Raw genomic sequence first — 22,151 nt, forward strand, 5'->3', positions numbered from 1 at the left:
ACAATGACTTGGAATATGTATAGCCAACAGTTCCTTTAAATGTTGAGTTTGACAAAATAAGAAATACTTAAATTTGTTTCACACCAAAGACTTTATATTTATATTCAACATTGTTGTTTTCACTTATACACTATATGCATCTTTTTATCCATCTACTCTATCCAATATTACTACTAACACACTAGGGAGCTATTTGGAAACTCGAATAATTTTGGAGAGTCGGGTTGGGTGGATAAAAAACCTTATAATCTAAGAAGTTTATTATCTCATTATTCACGTTAATTCACATTTTTTGCCTGTTTATTCGTGTCAACTTTCGAATTATTTCTCTATAATTATTACCAACTAAACTATGTGTTTTTATTGCTAACTAAACACCTCCAAAATGTATCAATTTAATCATTAACTTTTGAGTTAAAAATACTATTTTGGTCCTTAAACTTTTAAAATTGTCTGTTTCGGTTCTTAAACTTTGAAAAAAAATTATTTTTGTCCATGTGGTTAGAATTTCGCTAACTTTTGAACCACGTGACTTTTGATATTTAGATTATTAGACCCTAGATTTATAGTATTGATTAAATTGATAAATAACCAAAAATCAATTAACTAATTTATTCCATCAATCCAGGATGTCAACATAAAAATATAATTAAAATACTTGAATCAAATAAACTCAAATTTAAAATTGATCTTTTTCTTTTTCTTGAGAACTTGAAATCTCTCACATCTCCTCTCGACTTTCCATCATTTGTTTTAATTGAAATCTTGAAGCAAATCAGGACATTGAGTAGGATAAAAAAAACTAGAAATATCGTAATTGAAAGTTGAGATTAATCCAATTATGAAAATTTAGAAATAAGAATTTTTTTAACATATATCAAAATATCGAATTTATTATTATTACTATTTTTTTTATTGTAGTACCTATGTATCTATCAATATATATATATAGATGTTTTTAAATTCGATTTTGTATACTTTATAAGCAAAATTTTGAAGTTGTAAAATGGTATAATGTTACAAAGGCATTTTGAAGTTATAAAATGGTACAATGTTACGGCCTTTGTTCTAAGCTTACAATATTAAAAGTTTAAAATAACAAAATCCACGCACAAATAATTTTTTTGTAAAATTATTTTCATAAAATTAAATAAAATTATTTACTTTTTATTCTTCAATCACACACATATACATATCATTCGTTTATTATTGATTTACACCGTATACTTAAATTTATCATTTCATCTCCTATTACCTTTATTTTTAATAATAAATAATTTTAAATTTTCATGAATTTAAAATTACTAAAAAAAATTTGTAACAAAATGAAACATTTGAAAATTGAATCTATATAATATTAAAAATTACAAAGTTAGAAATTGAATCTATACAATATCAAAAGTTATAAAGATAAAAAAATAAAAATAAAAAACATCAAAATCACAAATACATCCCACTTTTATTGGAATAGTTTTGAAAACATCCATTTTTTTCAATTTTTTTTTTAGAACACCTATTTTTCTTCAAATAACCCGGTAATGTATGAAATAAATTAAGTCATTCACTTTTCAAAGATTTAAATAGATGAAATTGGGGTAGATAAAGACTTTTAGGATTGATTGTAAAAAAGTTGACATTTAGGACAAATTGAAGGTGAAATGACGAAAATACCCTCATTTAATTTCCTTCCTCTTTTCTTCAACCCAAAGACAGAGAAGGCCGTTCAAAAAAAAAAAAAAACGTAAACCTCCCGCATTTGAACTCTCCCGCCTCTGCAGTTACCCCCTTCAACTCTCTCCCGCCTCCGGTGAACGTTTTTCTCTTCCGTCCATTTCTTCTCCACTTCCATCCATTTCTTCTCCACGACTCTCCACTATATTTTCTGATTTCAACTTTTTCACCGAACATCTCCATTTCTTCTACACGGGTCTCTGTTTTAGTTTTGACTTCAACTCCGGTGAACGCTTCTCCACTTCCATCCATTTCGATTTCAATTTAAGAACCTGCAAGATGTCTGCGAGATGTTTGCGAGATGTCTACCTGATGTTTGCGAGATATAATAATAATAATAACAAATTGCTAACATCCTTTGAAACATCTCTAAAACAACCTTAAATCAACCCTAAATCAACTTGAAACAATAAAAAATAATATTTGATTTATACATTTAAGATGCAAATATATATACATATAACACAACACAATTCATATTCGGATTTAAAAAAATTAAAACAAACCACAATGCGTGAGATGTTCGCCGGAGTAGATGATGAACGACATCGAAGTAAAGCGGAAAGTTGACAAACTTTTGAGAGAGGAGAAGAATTGCAAATGGGTTTTTCTTTTTTCTTTTTCCTTTACATAATCTATGAGAAGGAGAAATGCAACAAATGAGTTTTTCTTTTTTCTTTACGTAATCTATGAGACTGCAACAGAAGGATTTTTTTTTTCCCCTTTACGTAATCTACGAGGAGAGGAGAAGAAGGTTGTCTTCGAAATTCTGTTTTTTTCCTTCAGATGAATGACATTGAAGAGAGAGAGAGGTTGGAAAAGAAGAGAAGAGCAAATGTGAATTGAAATTAAATGAGGGTATTTTCGTCATTTCACCTCCAATTTGTCCTATATGTCACCTTTTTTACAATCAATCATAGAAGTCTTTATCTATCCCATTTTTGTCAATTCCCCATGAAATTGTTAGTTCATTAATTTAATTTTTTTATTTTATTTTTACAATATGAAAGGTAGGTCGTAGGCCATAACATCAACTTTCAAAGGAGAGAATACAACTACAGGTCAGTTGATACAACCTTTTAAATTTGTGGTATAAATTACCTAGTCTATCACTTCAATTTCTCTTCAGATCTTCACCTTTTAGATAAAATTTTATATTTCAATTTAATACTGAAAATTAACAAGGTGAGATGATGTGACAAGCATTTTAAACAATTTCTAGGATAATATAGGATGTTAAGACTTACGTCGCAGAGAGCTTATAATAAGACTAACATTTAATGCTTTTTATTAGTTAGACTCACACACTTCATGTTCATAATTAATTGTATGGGACAAACATCTCCTCTACTTTCAAATTAGTTTCATTGGATCACACTATAAAATCTAAACAATCCTAGTTTTTTATCATTTTGATTTTCAAGAAGAGAATAAAAAGAGTAAACAACTGAAAAGGAAGTTCTAAGAAATTGAACTAATGAAGGAAGATGGATGAGGAGGAAAGGAAACTTCAATGCCACCCTCCATCATCTGTAACACTTTCTTCATGCTTGGCCTTAGAGATGGTTCCTCTTGAATGCACCATATTGCTATCATCACAAACTTCTTCACTTTTTTCAACTCCATCTTTGCTTCTTCATCTTTCTCTACCAACATCTCCACTTTCATCTCTTTCAAGCACTCATAACCCCAATCTCTCAACACCTTTTGTTTTTCATTCTCTTCTTTCTCCTCCAAACTCCTTCTACAACATATAGTCTCCAACAACACTACCCCAAAACTATAAACATCCACCTTTACTGTGATGGGGAGGCCTCTGAACCACTCTGGAGCTACATATCCTTTGCTTTCTCCATTTGTCATTGTCATTGTCATTGGGGTGGTCCGAGCTCCATCTTTTTTCAAAAGTTTGGCCAACCCCAAGTCTGCAATCCTTGCGGAAAACGACTCGTCCAGAAGGATGTTCTGAGGCTTAATATCACAATGAATGGTTTGAGTACTACACCCTTCGTGTAGATAACATAGTCCTCTGGCCGTCTCTAAAATAATTCGAATTCTGCTATGCCAATTTGGTTTCGAAGTCCCAAAAAGGAAATCTGCAAGAGACCCATTAGGCATGAACTCATACACCATCATTCTGTGTTCTCCTTCGTTGCAAAAGCCAAGCAATCGAACTAAGTTCTTGTGGTTTGTTCGAGCAATAGCAATCACTTCAGCCTTAAATTCTTGTTCTCCATCTGGAACCACATTATCGAACTTTTTAATAGCTACCAAGTTATTGTTGTTGTCAGAGTCAATAATCCCTTTATAAACAGTAGCAAAAGAGCCACGCCCCAAGTGTTGGATGAATCCACCTGTGGCATTGTTGAGCTCTTCGTAGCTAAAGATCCTGATATTCAGTACACCTAAAATGGAAGGGTCTTTTTCAACCACATCCGATTTCCTTTTCCTGAAATGGTAACAAATGAATAAAGTGAGAAGGAATAAGAGAAAGTTTAGGAAAATAGAGCTTCCTACTAGAACTGATACAATGATTGTTGTTTTGTTCCTTTGATTCTGAACTTGATCGTTAAGTTTGGAAGTAGAGTTTAGTTTCCTGACTTTGAGAAGAGAATTTTCGCCAGCAACAGCAGGATCCACGCGTCCATAAACTAAAGGATATCTCTTCTTCCAACACTCACCATTTCTGAAAGTAGCAAGCGCACAAAAACAATCATTCAAACATTCGTTTTTACACCAGTCCTCACTTACTGGGTTGAAATTGGCGTAATCCCCGTGAGGCCAATTCGTATTTTCCATAGCAACAAATTCGAAGTCATCAGTTTCAAGAAAGGATTGATCGCAACTCTGAGCAACAAAGTTGGGTTTACAACCCTTGATCTCATCATTTGGATCAATTAAGACGTAGCCTTGTGGACAAGAGCAAAATGGCCTTCGATCATCTCCAAGCTTACAATAGCTATTAAATCCACAAACTCCACTTCCTGTACCATTACTGACCATAATACAGATGTTTACAGGGTCTGATACTTGAGTCCAAGCTTTAGGCATTGTTGAATTACTTGTCACTTTCGGATAAACATACAATCTAAAAACAGCATCGTGCTCAAGAATCGCCCGGAGGTAATAATTTTGTGGTGAAAGGGTATTGGGTACCACAGTTGTGAGAATGGTATTATTCTTTGCAATCACATAAATGGAACCAGCAAGGCTGAACACAAGCTGAAAGCCAGAGCGAGTAGTGTTACTTGCCCAGTAAGATATGTTTGTTTTTTCAAGAGGATGGGGGAAAAGCACAAGATCCCCATCAGTTTGCATCAAAAGTTGAAACCTTCCACTCTTACAATTAGTTTCTGAATAACGAGCAACAAGAGCTCCACCCATATTCAAAGTTTGTGATGGTAAAATTGTATCAGTAGGCACATCAAAGCTTTGCCACAAAATTTCAGAATCAGTCGCAGCCAAAACAAAGTTTCCACTGTCAAGCATCGCAGCATAAGAAACGGATCTATTAGTATTTCCAGAGGAACTTGCAGTGGCCGTCCATATTTGGTTGCCTCCAGGATCATTAAGCACAAGTTGGCCGGCACTAGTAAATTGAACTGTGGACCCTTTAGAAACCAATTTATCACGATTAGCTGACCAAACCACAGTTTTTTCATCAATTTTGTAGAACCAAATGGCCAACAAGAAACCTTGACTTCCCAAGGGTAGAAACCCAAAAGCAAAATCACCAGATTGGGAGACCCAATAGTTGTGGTGATCATTTAGTTGAGTTGCTGTGAGAGATGAGCCCAGAGTTACATTTTTATAAAGCTGAGAAAAGGAACAAGTTGGTAAAAGAAGAAGAAGAAGAAGAAGAGAATGAAGAAATGGGGGAAAGAGGAAGTAAGATGGTGTGATTTTAAAAGCCATAAGCTGAAGAAAGGTAAGGCTTTTGTGAAGATGAATGGCGTTGATACTGAGATAACAGTTGGTATATAAATTTCTTTTCACTTTCCAAGTTGGTTTTTGTTGGGACGTCATACATATCAAAATCATATAAATTTATTACTTATGTATCAATAACATTTAATTGAGAGGAAAGATGATTTTGGAGAAGAAAAGTAGCCGAGTTTAAAAACTAGAAATTTCTAGTCAACTTAAGACTTAATTGCCCAGAAAGAAGAAAGAAAAGGAAGAAATGAGACGTTCAGAAGTTGGAGTCAATTGATGCATTCGTTTATCTATAGATTAAATGTACCATTTGACACTTTTAAACTTTGAAGATATTTGTCAGTATCAGCTTGAATAAGACACCCATTATTATTTTTAACGACTATATAAATTCGGTTCCTCATCCACTTATCTTAAATTTGAATAAAAATTTATTAAATGTAGTTGGAAAAAAATTAACTTTCATCTCTAAAAACTTAACAAATTTGGATTAAATTTGACTAAAATTTTCTTTTCAACAAATTAGATCTTAAACTTCAATAAGTGTAGCGATTTTCCTTAATTTAATCCTCACTTTTTTATGGGGAAAATGGTAGAAATCTTTGTAAATTTTCAGAGTAGTTTCATGGATTCCAACCAACTATAATTTTGCTAATTCTATGTTGAATGTATATTTGGTAATTCCTTGAAGGCATAAAAATGCTTCTTTTTCTTTATGATATTTGGAACAAGAACTATTATAAGTTTTCAACATGTTGTAAAGTTTATGGTTAAAATTGCAATACATATGGATACAACTTGACAAGTGAGTCTTGATTTTTCAAGGTGCGATATTGCAACAGAAATAGCAACATCTCCGTAGTTGGTGGCCCCAGACTCGACACATCCATGGAAATTCCTAACAATTATGTTAATGAATTGCAGTGATAAATGAATATGGGTGGGGTGGAGTGGAAACTTCAACAGCACCTTCAAGCATTTGCACCACTTTCTTCATGGATGGTCTAAATGATGGCTCTTCTTGAACGCACCAAATTGCAATCTTAACAAACTTCTCCACTCTTTTCATGTCTTCTTTCGCTTCCTCATCATTCCTCACCAACATCTCTAATTTCCTCTCTTGGAACCAATCATAAGCCAAATCTGCCAACACCACTAACTCATCTTCTCCCTCTACCTCCAAACTCTTTCTGCAACTGATAATCTCCAACAACACAATCCCAAAACTATAAACATCTACCTTTGTTGTTATGGCAAGATTTCTGAACCACTCTGGAGCCACATACCCTTTGGTTCCTCTGATTCCAGTCATGGTTCTAGTTTGGTTTTCCTTCAGAAGTTTGGCCAATCCAAAGTCTGATATTCTTGCAACCAAAGAGTCATCTAATAGGATGTTTTGAGGCTTAATATCACAATGAATGATCTGTATCTCACATTCTTCGTGTAGATAGCATAGCCCTCTTGCTGTTCCTAAAATCACTTCAATTCTCTCATACCAATTTGGTTTTTTTGTACATCCAAAAAGATAATCCGCTAATGAACCCTTGTTCATGTATTCATACACCAACATTCTGTGTGGTTCTTCGTTACAAAAACCAAGTAATTGAACCAAATTCTTGTGGTTTGTTCGAGCAATAGCACTCACTTCAGCTTTGAATTCTTGGTCTCCTTCTTTCACCATATTCTCCAATTTTTTAACAGCTACCAAGTTTTTAATCTCCTTGTCCATACAATCATCAATAACCCCTTTATAAACTGTAGCAAAAGCACCACTTCCCAATTTTTCTGTGAATCCACTTGTGGCTTTGTGAAGCTCTTCATAGCTGAAAATTCTCAAGTTCATACCTTGGAGTACTGGCAAGTTTTTCTCAATGAGTAGCTCTGTTCTCTTTATATTGAATTGGTAAGCAATCAGAAGAGTAGCAATCAGAAATCCACAAGTCCCTAAGAAAATTGACCCAACAAGGACCAAAGTCTTGTCCTTCACTTTCTTGTAGGCTTGATTAACAATTATGGAGGTTGAGTTCTGTTTCCTAACTTTAATCAAAGCTTTACCTTTAAACTCCAGATCAATTCTTCCAAATGAGAGAGGAAATTTCTTCTTCCAACAATGCGTCCCTCTAAAAACAACCGCAGAACAATAACAATCATCCAAACAAACTCTTCTACACCAATCCTCATTTACACCATAGAAAGCCTCATAATCAGCATCAGGCCAATCTGAATTTTCAATTGAAAAGAATTCAAAGGCATCAGTTTCTTCATCATCACAGCTTTGAGGAGTGAAAATTGGTTTACAACCTTGAATTTCATCATTTGGATCAAGTAAATCATAGCCTTGAGGACAATGGCAAGTTGGTCTTTGATCATCCCCAATTCTACAATAGCTATTGTACCCACATGCTCCACTTCCTAAGCCATTGGTTATTGGCAAACACATATTTGGAGGAATGGAATCTGAGACCTGACTCCAATCCTTGGGCCAAGGAGAAGGAGTGGCATTGCCTGTAATCTTAGCAGTCTTTGGATACACGTATTGCCTGAAAACTCCATCGTATTCCAAAATAGCTCGATGGTAGAAATCGTCAGTTGAAGGTGTATTGGAGGACAAATTTTTAACTACGCTTCCATTTGGTGCAGAGATATAAATGGAGCCAGAGAGATTGAAAACAAGATTGAAGCCAGAGCCTGATGTTTCACTTTCCCAATAAATTAAGGGAGACCAACGCATAGGGACGATTCTGGGGTAAGATGAAACAAGATTTCCATCAGTTCCCATTGAGAAAAGAAATCTTCCTTCAGTGTAGTTGGTTTTTGAATAAGAAGAAACAAGATTTGAATTCAAAGTCTGTGATGGTAAAATTGTATCAGTAGGATGATCAAAGCTTTGCCACAAAACTTGGGAATCGGTGGCAGTAAGAATGAAATTGCCAGTATCAAGTATGGCAGCATAAGAAACTGATCCAAGTCCCACATTATTATTATCATTACTACTCCATATCTGTTTGCCTGCAGGGTCTTTGAGAACAAGTTGAGTGTTGGTAAGTTGAACTGTGGATCCTGCAGGTACCAAAGCACTTGGTTTGGCTGACCAAACAATGGTTTGTTGAGGTATTTTGTTGAACCAAATGGCTAACAAAAAGCCTTTGCTTTCAAATTGTAGGAACCCAAAAGCAAAGTCACCAGAAAGGGAGGACCAATAGGAGTCATTGTTGTTGTTGAGTGCAGTGAGAGTTGAGCCTAGAGTTACATTTTTATATGGCTGAGCAGAAACTGAAAAGGATGGTAAAAAGAGAAAAAGAAAAAGGAAGAAGAAGGAGAATGCATTCTGATGAGAAGCCATAAGGATAAGAGAGTGGTGGGATGAAAGTCCAAGTATGGTATTTGTATGCAATATGAAAAAGGAAAGCATTAATTCTTTTCTAACCATTTTTCTTTGACACTTTTGTTTTGACTTGGTCATACTGTGCATATATAAAAAATTACATTTGGTTATTTCTGTGATATTTCTAGTGAAATTGTTCAAAAACTACCTTAGAATTACTCACACGTATTAGCTCATGAATAAAAGTGGAGAAAGTTGTCGTTGTTCATTGAATTGTGAGTGGAAATAAATTCAAAGGACAAGGGTTGATCCCTCTGGTTGAAAATTAATTGCCTAGAAAGAAAAAAAATGAAGAAATGAGAGACTTTGAAAAGTTTAGAGTATTTGATTGAAAGACTTGAAATTTGGAGTCAATTCATACATTCATTTATCTATAAATTTAATGTTCCATTAGACACTTTCAAACTTTAGAGATAGTTGTACATCTAAGCTTACATAAGACACCCATTATTATTTTTAACAACAATAGTCCGATTGTGGGTTTTTGATCTTAAACCTTTAGAATATGAAAATATTAGATTCAATATCTAATATGGCACAATTGATTATAATTCCATTATATCGTAAAAAAAAAAAATACTACTCTCGAGTATTGTGGCCACCTCACCTAATAAAACAACTTCATATATCACTTGAGGAAATACATTAAGTGATGGAATTGAATTATTGAAATTATTTATAATGATTGTGATTGCATAAATAAAATACATCTCAAAACTTTAGCTGTTCATACAAATACAAATACAAATACACCAACAAAACTAAAAATTACACTTATGGAGAGTGATTCATATTACTAAAATTTATTCATGTAAGAAAATTCGGATGTGTTACTGAATTGTGCTGATAAATGAAGATGGATCAGGAGGGATTGAAACTTCAACAACTCCCTCAAGCATTTGTAGAACTTTCTTCATGGAAGGCCTCAAAGATGGTTCCTCTTGAATGCACCAAATTGCAATCATAACCAATTTCTCCACTGTTTTCATATCACCCTTTGCTTCATCATCATCTTTTCTTACTAACATATCAACTCTCCTCTCTTTGAAGCAATCATAAGCCCAATCAGCCAACACCATCTCATTTTCATCCTCAACTTCCAACTCAAAACTTCTTCTACAACTTATAATCTCCAACAACACGATCCCAAAGCTATAAACATCAACTTTCACTGTAATGGGAAGGTTTGATCTAAACCATTCTGGAGCCACATACCCTTTAGTTCCTCTTATTGCAGTCGTGGTTCGAGTTTGATTTTCCTTCAAAAGTTTCGCCAAACCGAAGTCTGATATTCTTGCCCTCAATGACTCATCTAAAAGGATGTTTTGAGGCTTAATATCACAATGAATAATCTGAGTTTTGCATTCTTCATGTAAATAACAAAGCCCTCTAGCTGTTTCTCTAGCTAGTTGAATTCTCTCGTACCAATTTAATTGGGATGGCCCAAAAAGAAAATCTGCAAGACACCCATTAGGCATAAACTCATACACTATCAGTCTGTGTAGATGTTCGTTGCAGAAACCGAGCAGTCGAACCAAATTCTTGTGGTTTGTTCGAGCAATCGCGCTCACCTCGGCTTTAAATTCTTGCTCTCCTTCTTTCACTTCAATCTCCAACTTCTTAACAGCTACCAATTTGTTGTCCTTGTCCAGACAATCATCATCATCAAGAATCCCTTTATAAACAGTGGCAAAAGCACCACTGCCCAACTTCTCTGTAAATCCATTTGTGGCTTTGTTTAGTTCTTCATAGCTGAAAGCTCTTACATTCACACCTATGGAGGCTGCTACCTTTCCCATAACACCTTCGGATCTCTTTTTCTTTATACGGTAAACAATTAGAACAGCCAGCAATGAAATGAAGATTAGAAATCCAGAACTACCCAACAGGACTAATCCAATTATTAACAAAGTTTTGTCCTTTCCTCTCTTAACAAGATTATCATCTATCAAAGTAGAGTTATCCCTTCTAATTTTGATCAAAGCTTTACCTCTAAAATCAGGATTAACTCTACCAAATGAAAGAGGAAACTTCTTCTTCCAACAATTTCCGGTTTCGAAAACGACCGCAGCACAGAAACAATCATCCAAACAAGCCCTTCTGCACCAATCCTCATTTGTTCCTGAGTAACCTTCATAATCAGAATCAGTCCAATCTGATCTCTCAATAGAAAAAAAATCGAATGAATTTGCTTCAGCAAGTGAGCATATTTGAGGAATAAAACTTGGTCTGCAACCTTGCATCTCATCATTTGGATCAACCATGTAATACCCTTGTGGGCATTTGCAAATTGGTCTCTGATCTTCCCCTGTTACACAATAACTATTATACCCACAAACTCCACTTCCTAACCCATTATTTATACTCGCACAAATATTCAAAGGAATGAAATCTGAAACACTCTTCCAAGCCTCATCACTCTTGGAGTAAATGTATTGCCTGAAAACACCATCGTACTCAAAAATGGCTCGATGGTAGAAATTGTGTTGATTTGAGGAAGGATTTTTTGAGGTTAAATAGGTTAAAGCAGTTCCATTTTTTGCAGAGACATAAATGGAGCCAGACAAATCAAAAACAAGGTTAAACCCAGAACCCACGGTGTTACTTGACCAATAAGGATTCCCTTGAGAACCCAGAGGAACAATTCTTGTATACAGCACGAGATTCCCATCAGATTCCATCCTCAAATGAAATCTTCCGTCTGAGTAATTTGTTTTTGAAAAGCGAGCAATGAGAATGGTGTCCGGTTTCATAACCTGTGATGGTAAAATAGTATCAGTGGGTTCATCAAAGGACTGCCATAGAACTACTTGGGAATTGTTGTTAGCAGCGGCAAGGATGAAGTTGCCGGTGTCAAGCATGGCAGCATGGGAAACCGTTGTGTTTTCAGTTTGGAAATTTGCGGCCCATATTTGGTTGGCTGCTGAGTCATTAAGCACCAGCTGACCATGAGTGGTGAGTTGGAGAATGGATCCAGAGGGGACTAAATGGTTGGGATTAGCGGACCAGACGATGGTGTTTTCAGGGATTTTGTTGAACCAAATAGCAAGTAGAAAGCCATTAGTTCCAGTGTCTAAGAAACCGAAAGCGAAGTCGCCAGAAGGGGAGGACCAGTAAGAATGATTGGTGTGGTTGCGTGGAGATGCAATGAGAGATGAGCCTAGAGTTATATTTTTGTATGGCTGGGAAAATGAAAAGGAGGGTAAAGAAAACAAAGGAAGAAGAAGAAGAAGAAAGAAAGAGGGGAAAGCCATAACAAGACAAAGAAGCTGATATCCTATAGCTTTCTGCAATGCAAGATGATGATTCCATTTATAACAAAGATGGATTTCTCAATGAAATCTCAGGTTGGCAATGTGGTGAGATTTACTTAACTTTCTCTTTCCAACGTCACTTTTGAGACTTTTACTACGTCTTACAACTGTTTTTTAAAAAAATACAAAAATAGCAAAAAAAAATTGTGATAAAAGTACACCCAATTTTCTTTGATGGTAAATATATAAATAATCTTACTTAGATTAAAATTATTAAAAACGTTCACTATAGTCTAACTAAATTACCGTCTAAGTTTCATTAACAAATTATAACAATTTTCATAATTTTTTATCGAACTTTTCATCTATGTGATTATTTTCATAAATTCGTGACCTTGATACTTTCATCGTCGTCAATATTTCAAACTCTAGTCTTGTCCAAGTGTGGGGTGGTCTAATCTAAATGCTAAATGTAAATTTAAAGGAATGATGAAGGAATTATTAATGGGAGAAAAATGGGACAGTTGAAAGACTTGAAATTTGTAGTCAACTTGGGTTCTTCAATTAAATGTTATGAGATACAGTCAAATAAGAATAATAAATTGTAAGGAGACATGAGATGAGTTAGCTCAACTTTTCAATAAACTCTTCCATTTACTTCTAGCCAACCTCCTTAACTTTTTTTTAAATACAATCCAACAATTAGATAAAGATCACAAATTAGTTAATCTCAATTTAAAATTACATAGAAATAATTTGGCAATTGCAAATTTTACCTAATGCCAGATAGTAAGATGTATGTGACTATATGATGATGCAGCTGAGACATTGGATTATACATAACAATGGAAGAAGGGAAAGAGACAATGCTATTCCTTAATTAATAGCACTGATAAATGAAGATGGATCGGGAGGAGTTGAAACTTCAACTACACCTTCAAGCATTTGTATCACTTTCTTCATGGATGGCCTTAGCGATGGATCCTCCTGAATACACCATATTCCAATCTTAACAAATCTCTCCACTCTCTTCATATCACTCCTTCCTTCTTCATCTTCTCTTATCAACTTCTCCATTTTCCCTTCATTCATACAATCATAAGCCCAATCACTCAGTATCCTTTCATCTTCATCTTCTGTTTCCATTTCAAAATTCTTTCTACAACAGATCATCTCCAATAACATTATCCCAAAGCTATAAACATCAACCTTCACTGTAATTGGCAAGCTTCTAAACCATTCAGGAGCCACATACCCTTTTGTTCCTCTAATTGCAGTCGTCGTTCGTGTTTGATCTTTCTTCAGAAGTTTAGCCAATCCAAAATCTGAAATTTTTGCACCATATCTATCATCAAGAAGGATGTTTTGTGGCTTGATATCACAATGAATGATCTGAGTACTGCACTCTTCATGTAAGTAACTTAACCCTCTTGCAATTCCTAAAACAAGCTGAATTCTTGTATACCAGGTAGGTTTTGAAGGCTTAAAAACAAAATTTGCAAGAGACCCGTTTTCCATGAACTCATAAACCAACATTCTGTGTTCTCCTTCGTTACAAAAACCTACTAACTTAACCAAATTCTTATGGTTTGTTCGAGCAATAGCACTTACGTACTTCGGCTTTAAATTCATTCTCTCCTGATCCTTCACTCACTATATTCTCCAACTTTTTAACTGCCACCAAGTTGTTGTCATCAACAGAACCAAGAGTCCCTTTATAAACAGTAGCAAATGCACCACTTCCCAGTTGATCTCTGAATTCCTTAGTGGCTTTGTTCAGCTCTTCATAGCTAAAAGCTCTTAGATTCACACCTAAAATGAAAGGGTCTCCTCCATTAAACTTTAATTTCCTTTTGCTGAATCGACAGCCGATCAATAAAGTGAGTAGCAATAAGAGGATATTAAGGAATAAGCTTCCTAACAAAATTGATCCAATGATTATCTTAGTTTCGTTATTGCAATTCTTGTCAAGATTTCGAGATTGCAGAGTTGAATTGCGTCTCCTGACTTTGATAAGAGCTTTTCCTCCCACGCTATAATCCATTCTCCCAAATGAAAGTGGGAACTTCTTCTTCCAACAATTCCCATCTCTAAAAGTGGCTGCTACACAAAAACAATCGTTTAAACATTCGTTTCTGCACCAATCTTCATTGACTGGTATGTTATGGCCGTAATCACCGTAATCAGATTGCGGCCAATCCGAATTGTCCAAAGAAACAAAATCAAAGTCATCAAGTTCAGGAAACGCACAGCTTTGAGGAACAAAATTGGGTTTACAACTTTGTGTTACATCATTTGGATCAAACAAGACATACCCTTCTGGACAACTGCAAAATGGCTTTTGATCATCCCCAAGCTTGCAGTAGCTATTGAACCCACAAACTCCACCGTCCGAACTTTGACCAATTGTCATACAGATGTTGGAAGGAATGGATTTCGATATCGACCAAGCTTTAGGCCAAGATGAATTTCTTCCAGTGCCACCCCTTGGGTAAATATAATGTCTGAAAACCCCATCATGTTCCAAAATTGCTCGCTGGTAGAAACTTTGAGCTGTGGGATTATTTGATGAGAGAGTGTTGAGAATGGCTTTATTCTCATCGATGAGAACAATAGAACCAGAGAGGTTGAAGACGACTTGAAAGCCGAAGTTCACAGTGTCAGTTGACCAGTAATAGTTACTTATTGCATCGTAAGGAAAATTTCTTATATAAAGCAAAAGATTCCCATCAGTTTGCATATAAAATTCAAATCTCCCACTTGAGTAATTCGTTTCTGAATAAGAAGCAACCAGTTTGTTTCCCTTCTTAAGAATCTGTGACGGTAAAATCGTATCGGTTGGGTCATCGAAGCTTTGCCAAACAATTTCAGAATCGTTAGCAGCGAGAATGAAATTTCCATTATCAAGAAGGACCGCAGAGGAAACAGACTTATTAGGAGCCGTAGAAGTTGAAGACCAGATTTGCTTGCCGGCAGGGTTGTTGAGGATGAGTTGACCACTTGTTGTAAGTACAACGGTGGAACCCCCCGGCGCCAATTTATCCCGATTAGCAGACCAAACGACGGTTTTTTCATCAATTTTGTTGAACCAAATTGCTAACAAATAGTCTCCCCCTACAGCTTGACGAAAACCGAAAGCAAAATCACCAGAAGCAGAGGACCAGAAGGAATCGCTAGAACGAGCAGTGAGAGATTTGCGTAAAGTTATATTTGGGCTTGTTGCCTGAGCAACGGTAAAAGAAGGGGTAAGAAGAAAAAGAAGAAGAAGAAGAAGAGATGGGAATGGAAAGCAGTGGGAAGCCATGGAGGCGAGAATACGAAATTACATAAGGAAATGGAAGTGGGTTATTAAAATCAGAGGAAGAGAGAATTGAGGAGGAAATGGCAGGGCAGATTGATTGGAGGTTTTGAGAAGAAAGTTATGGTGAAATGCTTGAAGTTTGAAGAAGACGAAACAGGGGAAGTCAGTTGGTAAGCAGTTTGATTGACTTTGAATTCCTTTATTGGATTGAAAACTTTATTTTCCTTTTACTCTAACTAAAAATTAAAGATTACTTTCAAATTTACGAATTAAATTTAAATTAATTAAGTATATAACACAATTTTAAAAAATTTACAAATATAGTAAAGTTTGTCAAATTCTATCAATCATATAAGTCTATCACTCATAGACCATGTTAAAAATAGTTTTGCTATATTTGAAATTTTTTTAAAATGTTGTTATATCCTTAATTATTATTGCTAAAATAGTCATTAATTGCAATTTCTCAAAAATTAATTAGTTTATCTAATTAACTATATCATTAAAAAAAATTAATCACCTTACCAATTAATTAATCGTATTTTCTTAAATCTAACAAAATGTGAAAATATATTAGGGGATGTCAATTAATAGCAAGCATTTTGTGTATTTTCTATTGTGGGTGTGATCTTCCTTTATTCTATAAGTGTAAATAGGTCGCTTTTGTTCTATTTTATAAAAGGCCTCATTAATTAATTCATTTACTCGGTCAATATTGGAGGACTTCTGAAATCAAAAGATAAATATTTTTTATTAAAAGTATGATAAAAGATTAGTCCAATTTGGTTTGAATGAGTTAGTATATTATAGAGAAAAAAAATGATCTACCTCGACATTTAAAAGCTGTCAATTTAGCCAATTATAATACCAACATAATAAAATTTTCAAAGTATATACTTCTCTTGATATAGTGCTCCTAGACTCAGCAAAGTGTTTCAAAATCCTAGCAAGGTGCTCGTCCTACTACTGATCCTCATGATGGTACTTGAAAAGTGAAAAATATGTATCTCACTCCATTGATGAACACTCATCCCAAATGGTTTTCAACCGATAAATTTCAACAATGTGATAACTGTGAACATATGCATTAAAAAAAATTAGTTGTAGTTAATCGACTATATCATTGATACTCATGGGAGATTTGAAATGATGGCCTGATAGCTTCTCAAAAATTGTAAATATAACAAAATTTGTTTGAGTCTATCAACGATAAAAATTAATTAATTTGTCATACCATAAGAGTCTATCAACTTTTTTGTATATGCAATATTTCTTATTAAAATGTTACTATACACTTTATTATTATTCCTAAAATTTGTTATGGATTATAACTACTCGATAAAAAAATCTGGCGGTAATTTATCAATTGTCGTTGAAAATGATTTAACTCTGAAATAAACACTTAAATGAAATCAAACAAAAACAAGAATGATGTTGCTCATGAATTGATGATTATAAACTGCATGGGTCAAACTGATTATAAAACTAGGATAATTGTAATTGATTGTCATTTGAGGAATAATAATTAAGGATATAGCAACATTAAAAGAGAATTGCAAATATAGTAAAACTATCGTTGATAGACTTGTATCACTGATAAACTAGTATGATCTATCGGTGATAGATAAGTTTTTACAACATGATCTATCAGTGATAGACTCTATCATTGATAGAATTTGACAAATATTGCTTTATTTGCAATTTTTTTAAAATATTTTATATACTTAATTATTTTGAATTTAATTACTAAATTTGCAACTATTCCTATAAACTACTAAGGAGGACAATATATATCTCATCTGCGGTGAACTATATTTTCTTACCAATGTCCCATGATTCTTCCATTTGAATCTGGGCTATATATAATCAAGTTTCCACCATACTTGTGTTCACCAATATGTGAAAATTGATGGACATAAGTTTGATCCTTCAGCCCTCTAAGTTCCATCTCTGGCCTCTTTAAGTTTTGAAACAAGAACTGATCCACATACACCATGTCTCTTTATCTCCTAAGGAATGAAAATGATAATATATTGGACTGAACAAAAGCACTAATGATCATAACAATCAGATAAATATCAGAAATTAATTCATATCAATTAAAATTACATAGAAATAAGTGGCTTTTTTTAAAGATAATAATTATAAAAATTAAAAAAAAAATTAAAAAAAAAAAAAAACTACTATGCTTTGTGAAAAAAAAACAGTAAAGAACAAGAGCTTGATAATTTCTATTTCTGTGTACAACTATATTATTCTACAGATGAGCCACTGGATTATGCAAACACAATGTGGAAGAAGAGAAAGAAACAATACTATTGCTTAATTGTATTAATAAATGAAGATGGATCAGGAGGAGTCGAAACTTCAACTGCACCTTCAAGCAATTGTATCACTTTCTTCATGGATGGCCTTAGCGATGGATCCTCCTGAATACACCATATTCCAATCTTAACAAACCTCTCCACTCTCTTCATATCACTCCTTGCTTCTTCATCTTCTCTTATCAACTTCTCCATTTTCCCTTCATTCATACAATCATAAGCCCAATCACTCAGTATCCTTTCATCTTCATCTTCTGTTTCAATTTCAAAATTCTTTCTACAACAGATCATCTCCAATAACATTATCCCAAAGCTATAAACATCAACCTTCACCGTAATTGGCAAGCTTCTAAACCATTCAGGAGCCACATACCCTTTTGTTCCTCTAATTGCAGTCGTCGTTCGTGTTTGATCTTTCTTCAGAAGTTTAGCCAATCCAAAATCTGAAATTTTTGCACCATATCTCTCATCAAGAAGGATGTTTTGTGGCTTGATATCACAATGAATGACCTGCGTACTGCACTCTTCATGTAAGTAGCTTAACCCTCGTGCAATTCCTAAAACAAGTTGAATTCTTCTATACCAAGTTGGTCTTGAAGGCTTAAAGAGAAAATCAGCAAGAGACCCATTTTCCATGAACTCATAAACCAACATTCTGTGTTCTCCTTCGTTACAAAAACCAACTAACTTAACCAAATTCTTATGGTTTGTTCGAGCAATAGCACTTACTTCAGCTTTAAATTCATTCTCTCCTGATCCTTCATTCACTATATTCTCCAACTTTTTAACTGCCACCAAGTTGTTGTCATCAACAAAACCAAGAGTCCCTTTATAAACAGTAGCAAATGCACCACTTCCCAGTTGCTCTTTGAATCCCTTAGTGGCTTTGTTCAGCTCTTCATAGCTAAAAGCTCTTAGATTCACACCTAAAATGAAAGGGTCTCCTCCATTAAACTTTAATAATTTCCTTTTGCTAAATCGATAACTGATCAATAAAGTAAGTAGAAATAAGAGGATATTAAGAAATAAAGAGCTTCCTAACAAAACTGATCCAATGATTATCTTAGTTTTGTTATTGCAATTCCTGTCAAGGTTTTGAGATTGTAGAGTTGAATTGCCTCTCCTGACTTTGATAAGAGCTTTTCCTCCCACGCTGTAATCCATTCTCCCAAATGAAAGTGGGAACTTCTTCTTCCAACAACTCCCATCTCTAAAAATGGCTGCCGCACAAAAACAATCATTTAAACACTCGTTTCTGCACCAATCTTCATTGACTGGTAGGTAATGGCCGTAATCGCCTAGAAGCCAATCCGTATTGTCCATAGAAACGAAATAGAAGTCATCAGTTTCAGGAAACGATTTATCACAGCTTTGAGGAACAAAATTGGGTTTACAACTTCGTGTTACATCATTTGGATCAAACAAGGCATACCCTTCTGGACAACTGCAAAATGGCTTTTGATCATCCCCAAGCCTGCAGTAGCTATTGAACCCACAAGCTCCACTGTCCGAACCTTGACTAATTGCCAAACAAATGTTGGAAGGAATAGATTTCGACAACGACCAAGCTTTAGGCCAAGATGAAGTGCTTCCAGTGTCTCCCTTTGGATAAATATAATGTCTGAAAACCCCATCATGATCCAAAATTGCTCGCTGGTAGAAAGTTTGAGCCGTGGGATTATTTGATGAGAGAGTGTTGAGAATGGTTTTATTCTCTGCGATGAGAACAATAGAACCAGAGAGGTTGAAGACGACCTGAAAGCCGAAGCTCACAGTGCCAGTTGACCAATAAGCTTGACTTATTAATTCGGAAGGGAAGTTTCTGGTGTAAAGCATGACATTCCCATCAGGTTGCACAGAAAATTCAAATCTCCCACTTGAGTAATTGGTTTCTGAATAAGACGCAACCAGACTGTCGCCCTGGTTAAGAATCTGTGACGGTAAAATAGTATCGGTTGGGTAGTCGAAGCTTTGCCACACAATTTCAGAATTGTTTGCAGCGAGAATGAAATTTCCATTATCGAGAAGAGCAGCAAAGGAAACAGATTGATTAGTAGGTGAAGCCCAGATTAGGTTGCCGGCAGGGTCGTTGAGAAGGAGTTGACCAGTTGTTGTAAGTAGAACGGTGGAACCCTCCGGCGCCAGTTTGTTCCGATTGGCAGACCAAACAACTGTTTTATCATAAATTTTGTTGAACCAAATTGCTAACAAATAGTCACCCCCTCCAGATTGACGGAAACCGAAAGCAAAATCACCAGAAGCAGAGGACCAGAAGGAATTGGCGGAATGGGCAGTGAGAGATTGTCCTAAAGTTATATTTGGGTTTGTTGTCTGAGCAACAGTAAAAGCTGGGGTAAGAAGAAGTAGAAGAAGTAGAAGAAGAGATGGGGATGGAAAGCAGAGTGAGGCCATGGAAGCGAGAAAATAAAATTACATAATGAAATATTTGGAGAAGGAAGAAGAAGAAAAGGACATGAGATGGGAATGCAAAAGAAGTAAGGAAAAAATGGAAAGAAGAATGGGTTTGTTTGGTGACTGAGTGTGTGTTGTTAAGTTAGAGCTCATTTTTCGTTTAGACTCTTCAAAGGGCAATCTATACATTTATTCCAACTCATTACTTCTCATAACAAATATAATTGTTGTTAATAGGAGTAATTTATCTTCTTACTTTTTCCATTTTACTCTATCTTCTTACTTTTTCCATTTTTTTCTACCTGTATTTTAATTTAAATCTGATTTCAAATAATTTTGTTTTATTTTTTCACATTGGTTTTATTTTTATTTTACTTTTGTATCGATTTTGTATAACATTGTTGTGATGTACTTATATTATATGTATTTGCTGGTTGATATACTTACTACATCATTTTTATTTTTTTCAAATTTTATGTAGTTTATTATAATTTATTGATTAAATAAGTATATAAACGATATAACTCAGTGTATTATTACAAAGTATATCAACAATATATTATTACAATATATCAGCATATTAGTAAAGTGAATTGTTATCAAGTATATCAATAAAGTTTACAAGTGGTAGATTAATAGTGTGTCAAGTGTATAAGTAGGACTTCAAGCATATCAAGTGTATTGAATCAATCAAGTGTATCGATGGAGAATTCTAACTGTATCTACGGTACATCAAGTCTATCAAACATATCACGTGTATCAAGCGTATCAAATTTGTTGAGTATACCAATGAAGCATAACAAGTTTATTAGCAAGGCATCAATTGTATTAAACTTGTTAGTGAAGCATTAAGTGTAGCAAGTATATTAAAAAGAATCAAGTGTAAAGTGTATTAAGGTGTTTCAGGTGTATCAAAGAGTATCATGGTCCAAAGGTTATCAAGAAGTATCAAATGTATGTCAAAGAGTATTATTAAGTGTATCAAATGATATTAGATGAATAAAATATGTATCAGGGCATTTGTTTTTGCCATTTTTTTGCAAAAAAATAAATGGGTGTGTTATGAACTTAATTATTATAACTTGTTTTATCTTTTTTTTGCAAGTGTCTCTAAAATATTAATAACTTTACTCTAACCGAATATTATAATTTTAATGACTTAAGCAATTAGGAGTTGTTTGATAACTTGGATAATTAAGAAAAGTTGAGTTAGGTGATTAAAAAAAATTAACCCACCATGTTCACAAATAATTAAAAGCATTTAATACATTCTTATTCGCATCAACTCATATTCCTCGTAAAGAAAATTCACATTATTTCTCATATTGTTATTCACGTCAACTTCCCAAGTAAAATAGTTAATTATAGTCTACCTAGGTTACCATCAAAGTTTCATTAACTAATTACACACAATTTCTATCCATTTTCATAATTTTTTTTTTTTTTTGAAGTTTTCATCTAATATTGATATTTCAAATTTCAAACCGTGGAGTGGTGCTTTAAATGATAAACGTAAATTGAAAGGAAGGTTGATGGTTTTAGTGGGAAAGAAATGGCAGTAGAGTTGAAAGACTTGAAATTTTTAGTCAAACTTAGGTTCTTCAAATTAAATGTGATGCGACTCATTATTGTCTTATATATTTATTTTTTAGTACAATCGAAAATAAAAGATTTGAATTAGTATATTTTAGTTCCCGGTACATATAGATGTTAACTAAACTAAACTCGGATAGTCTCTAAATTTGTCAAACTTGTGACGAATCACACTATAGACTTTTATTTTATTCAATTATACCATACTTAAATAA

General features: G+C 34.2%; 4 protein-coding genes and 1 pseudogene across 4 annotated transcripts; all 5 read right to left on the bottom strand.

The window, feature by feature from the left end:
- Window positions 1-2,993: 2,993 nt before the first annotated feature.
- On the bottom strand, window positions 2,994-5,664 carry LOC105435365 (G-type lectin S-receptor-like serine/threonine-protein kinase LECRK3). Its single transcript, XM_031883818.1, has one exon. It carries the CDS (start codon window positions 5,644-5,646, stop codon window positions 3,193-3,195), a length of 2,454 nt encoding a protein of 817 aa, XP_031739678.1. The 5' UTR covers window positions 5,647-5,664; the 3' UTR covers window positions 2,994-3,192.
- Window positions 5,665-6,352: 688 nt separating this feature from the next.
- LOC101213918 (G-type lectin S-receptor-like serine/threonine-protein kinase LECRK3) lies at window positions 6,353-9,205 on the bottom strand. The gene has a single exon (XM_031883761.1). It carries the CDS (start codon window positions 9,137-9,139, stop codon window positions 6,578-6,580), a length of 2,562 nt encoding a protein of 853 aa, XP_031739621.1. The 5' UTR covers window positions 9,140-9,205; the 3' UTR covers window positions 6,353-6,577.
- A 439-nt stretch (window positions 9,206-9,644) lies between these two features.
- LOC116403200 (G-type lectin S-receptor-like serine/threonine-protein kinase LECRK3) lies at window positions 9,645-12,379 on the bottom strand. Its single transcript, XM_031883777.1, has one exon. It carries the CDS (start codon window positions 12,304-12,306, stop codon window positions 9,883-9,885), a length of 2,424 nt encoding a protein of 807 aa, XP_031739637.1. The 5' UTR covers window positions 12,307-12,379; the 3' UTR covers window positions 9,645-9,882.
- A 466-nt stretch (window positions 12,380-12,845) lies between these two features.
- LOC116403213 lies at window positions 12,846-15,894 on the bottom strand (annotated as a pseudogene).
- Window positions 15,895-17,800: 1,906 nt separating this feature from the next.
- Window positions 17,801-20,504, bottom strand: LOC101213439 (G-type lectin S-receptor-like serine/threonine-protein kinase LECRK3). Its single transcript, XM_031884929.1, has one exon. The coding sequence runs from the start codon at window positions 20,341-20,343 to the stop codon at window positions 17,923-17,925; it is 2,421 nt and encodes an 806-aa protein (XP_031740789.1). The 5' UTR covers window positions 20,344-20,504; the 3' UTR covers window positions 17,801-17,922.
- Window positions 20,505-22,151: the final 1,647 nt, after the last annotated feature.

Source organism: Cucumis sativus, chromosome 4 (assembly GCF_000004075.3).
Source record: "Cucumis sativus cultivar 9930 chromosome 4, Cucumber_9930_V3, whole genome shotgun sequence".
In the NCBI taxonomy this organism is placed as follows: Eukaryota; Viridiplantae; Streptophyta; class Magnoliopsida; order Cucurbitales; family Cucurbitaceae; genus Cucumis; species Cucumis sativus.

Bases quoted from the DNA above. Each gene is read 5' to 3' on its own strand.
- LOC105435365 (XM_031883818.1), bottom strand. From the start codon at position 5,646: ATGGCTTTTAAAATCACACCATCTTACTTCCTCTTTCCCCCATTTCTT.
- LOC116403200 (XM_031883777.1), bottom strand. From the start codon at position 12,306: ATGGCTTTCCCCTCTTTCTTTCTTCTTCTTCTTCTTCCTTTGTTTTCT.
- LOC101213918 (XM_031883761.1), bottom strand. From the start codon at position 9,139: ATGCACAGTATGACCAAGTCAAAACAAAAGTGTCAAAGAAAAATGGTT.
- LOC101213439 (XM_031884929.1), bottom strand. From the start codon at position 20,343: ATGGCCTCACTCTGCTTTCCATCCCCATCTCTTCTTCTACTTCTTCTA.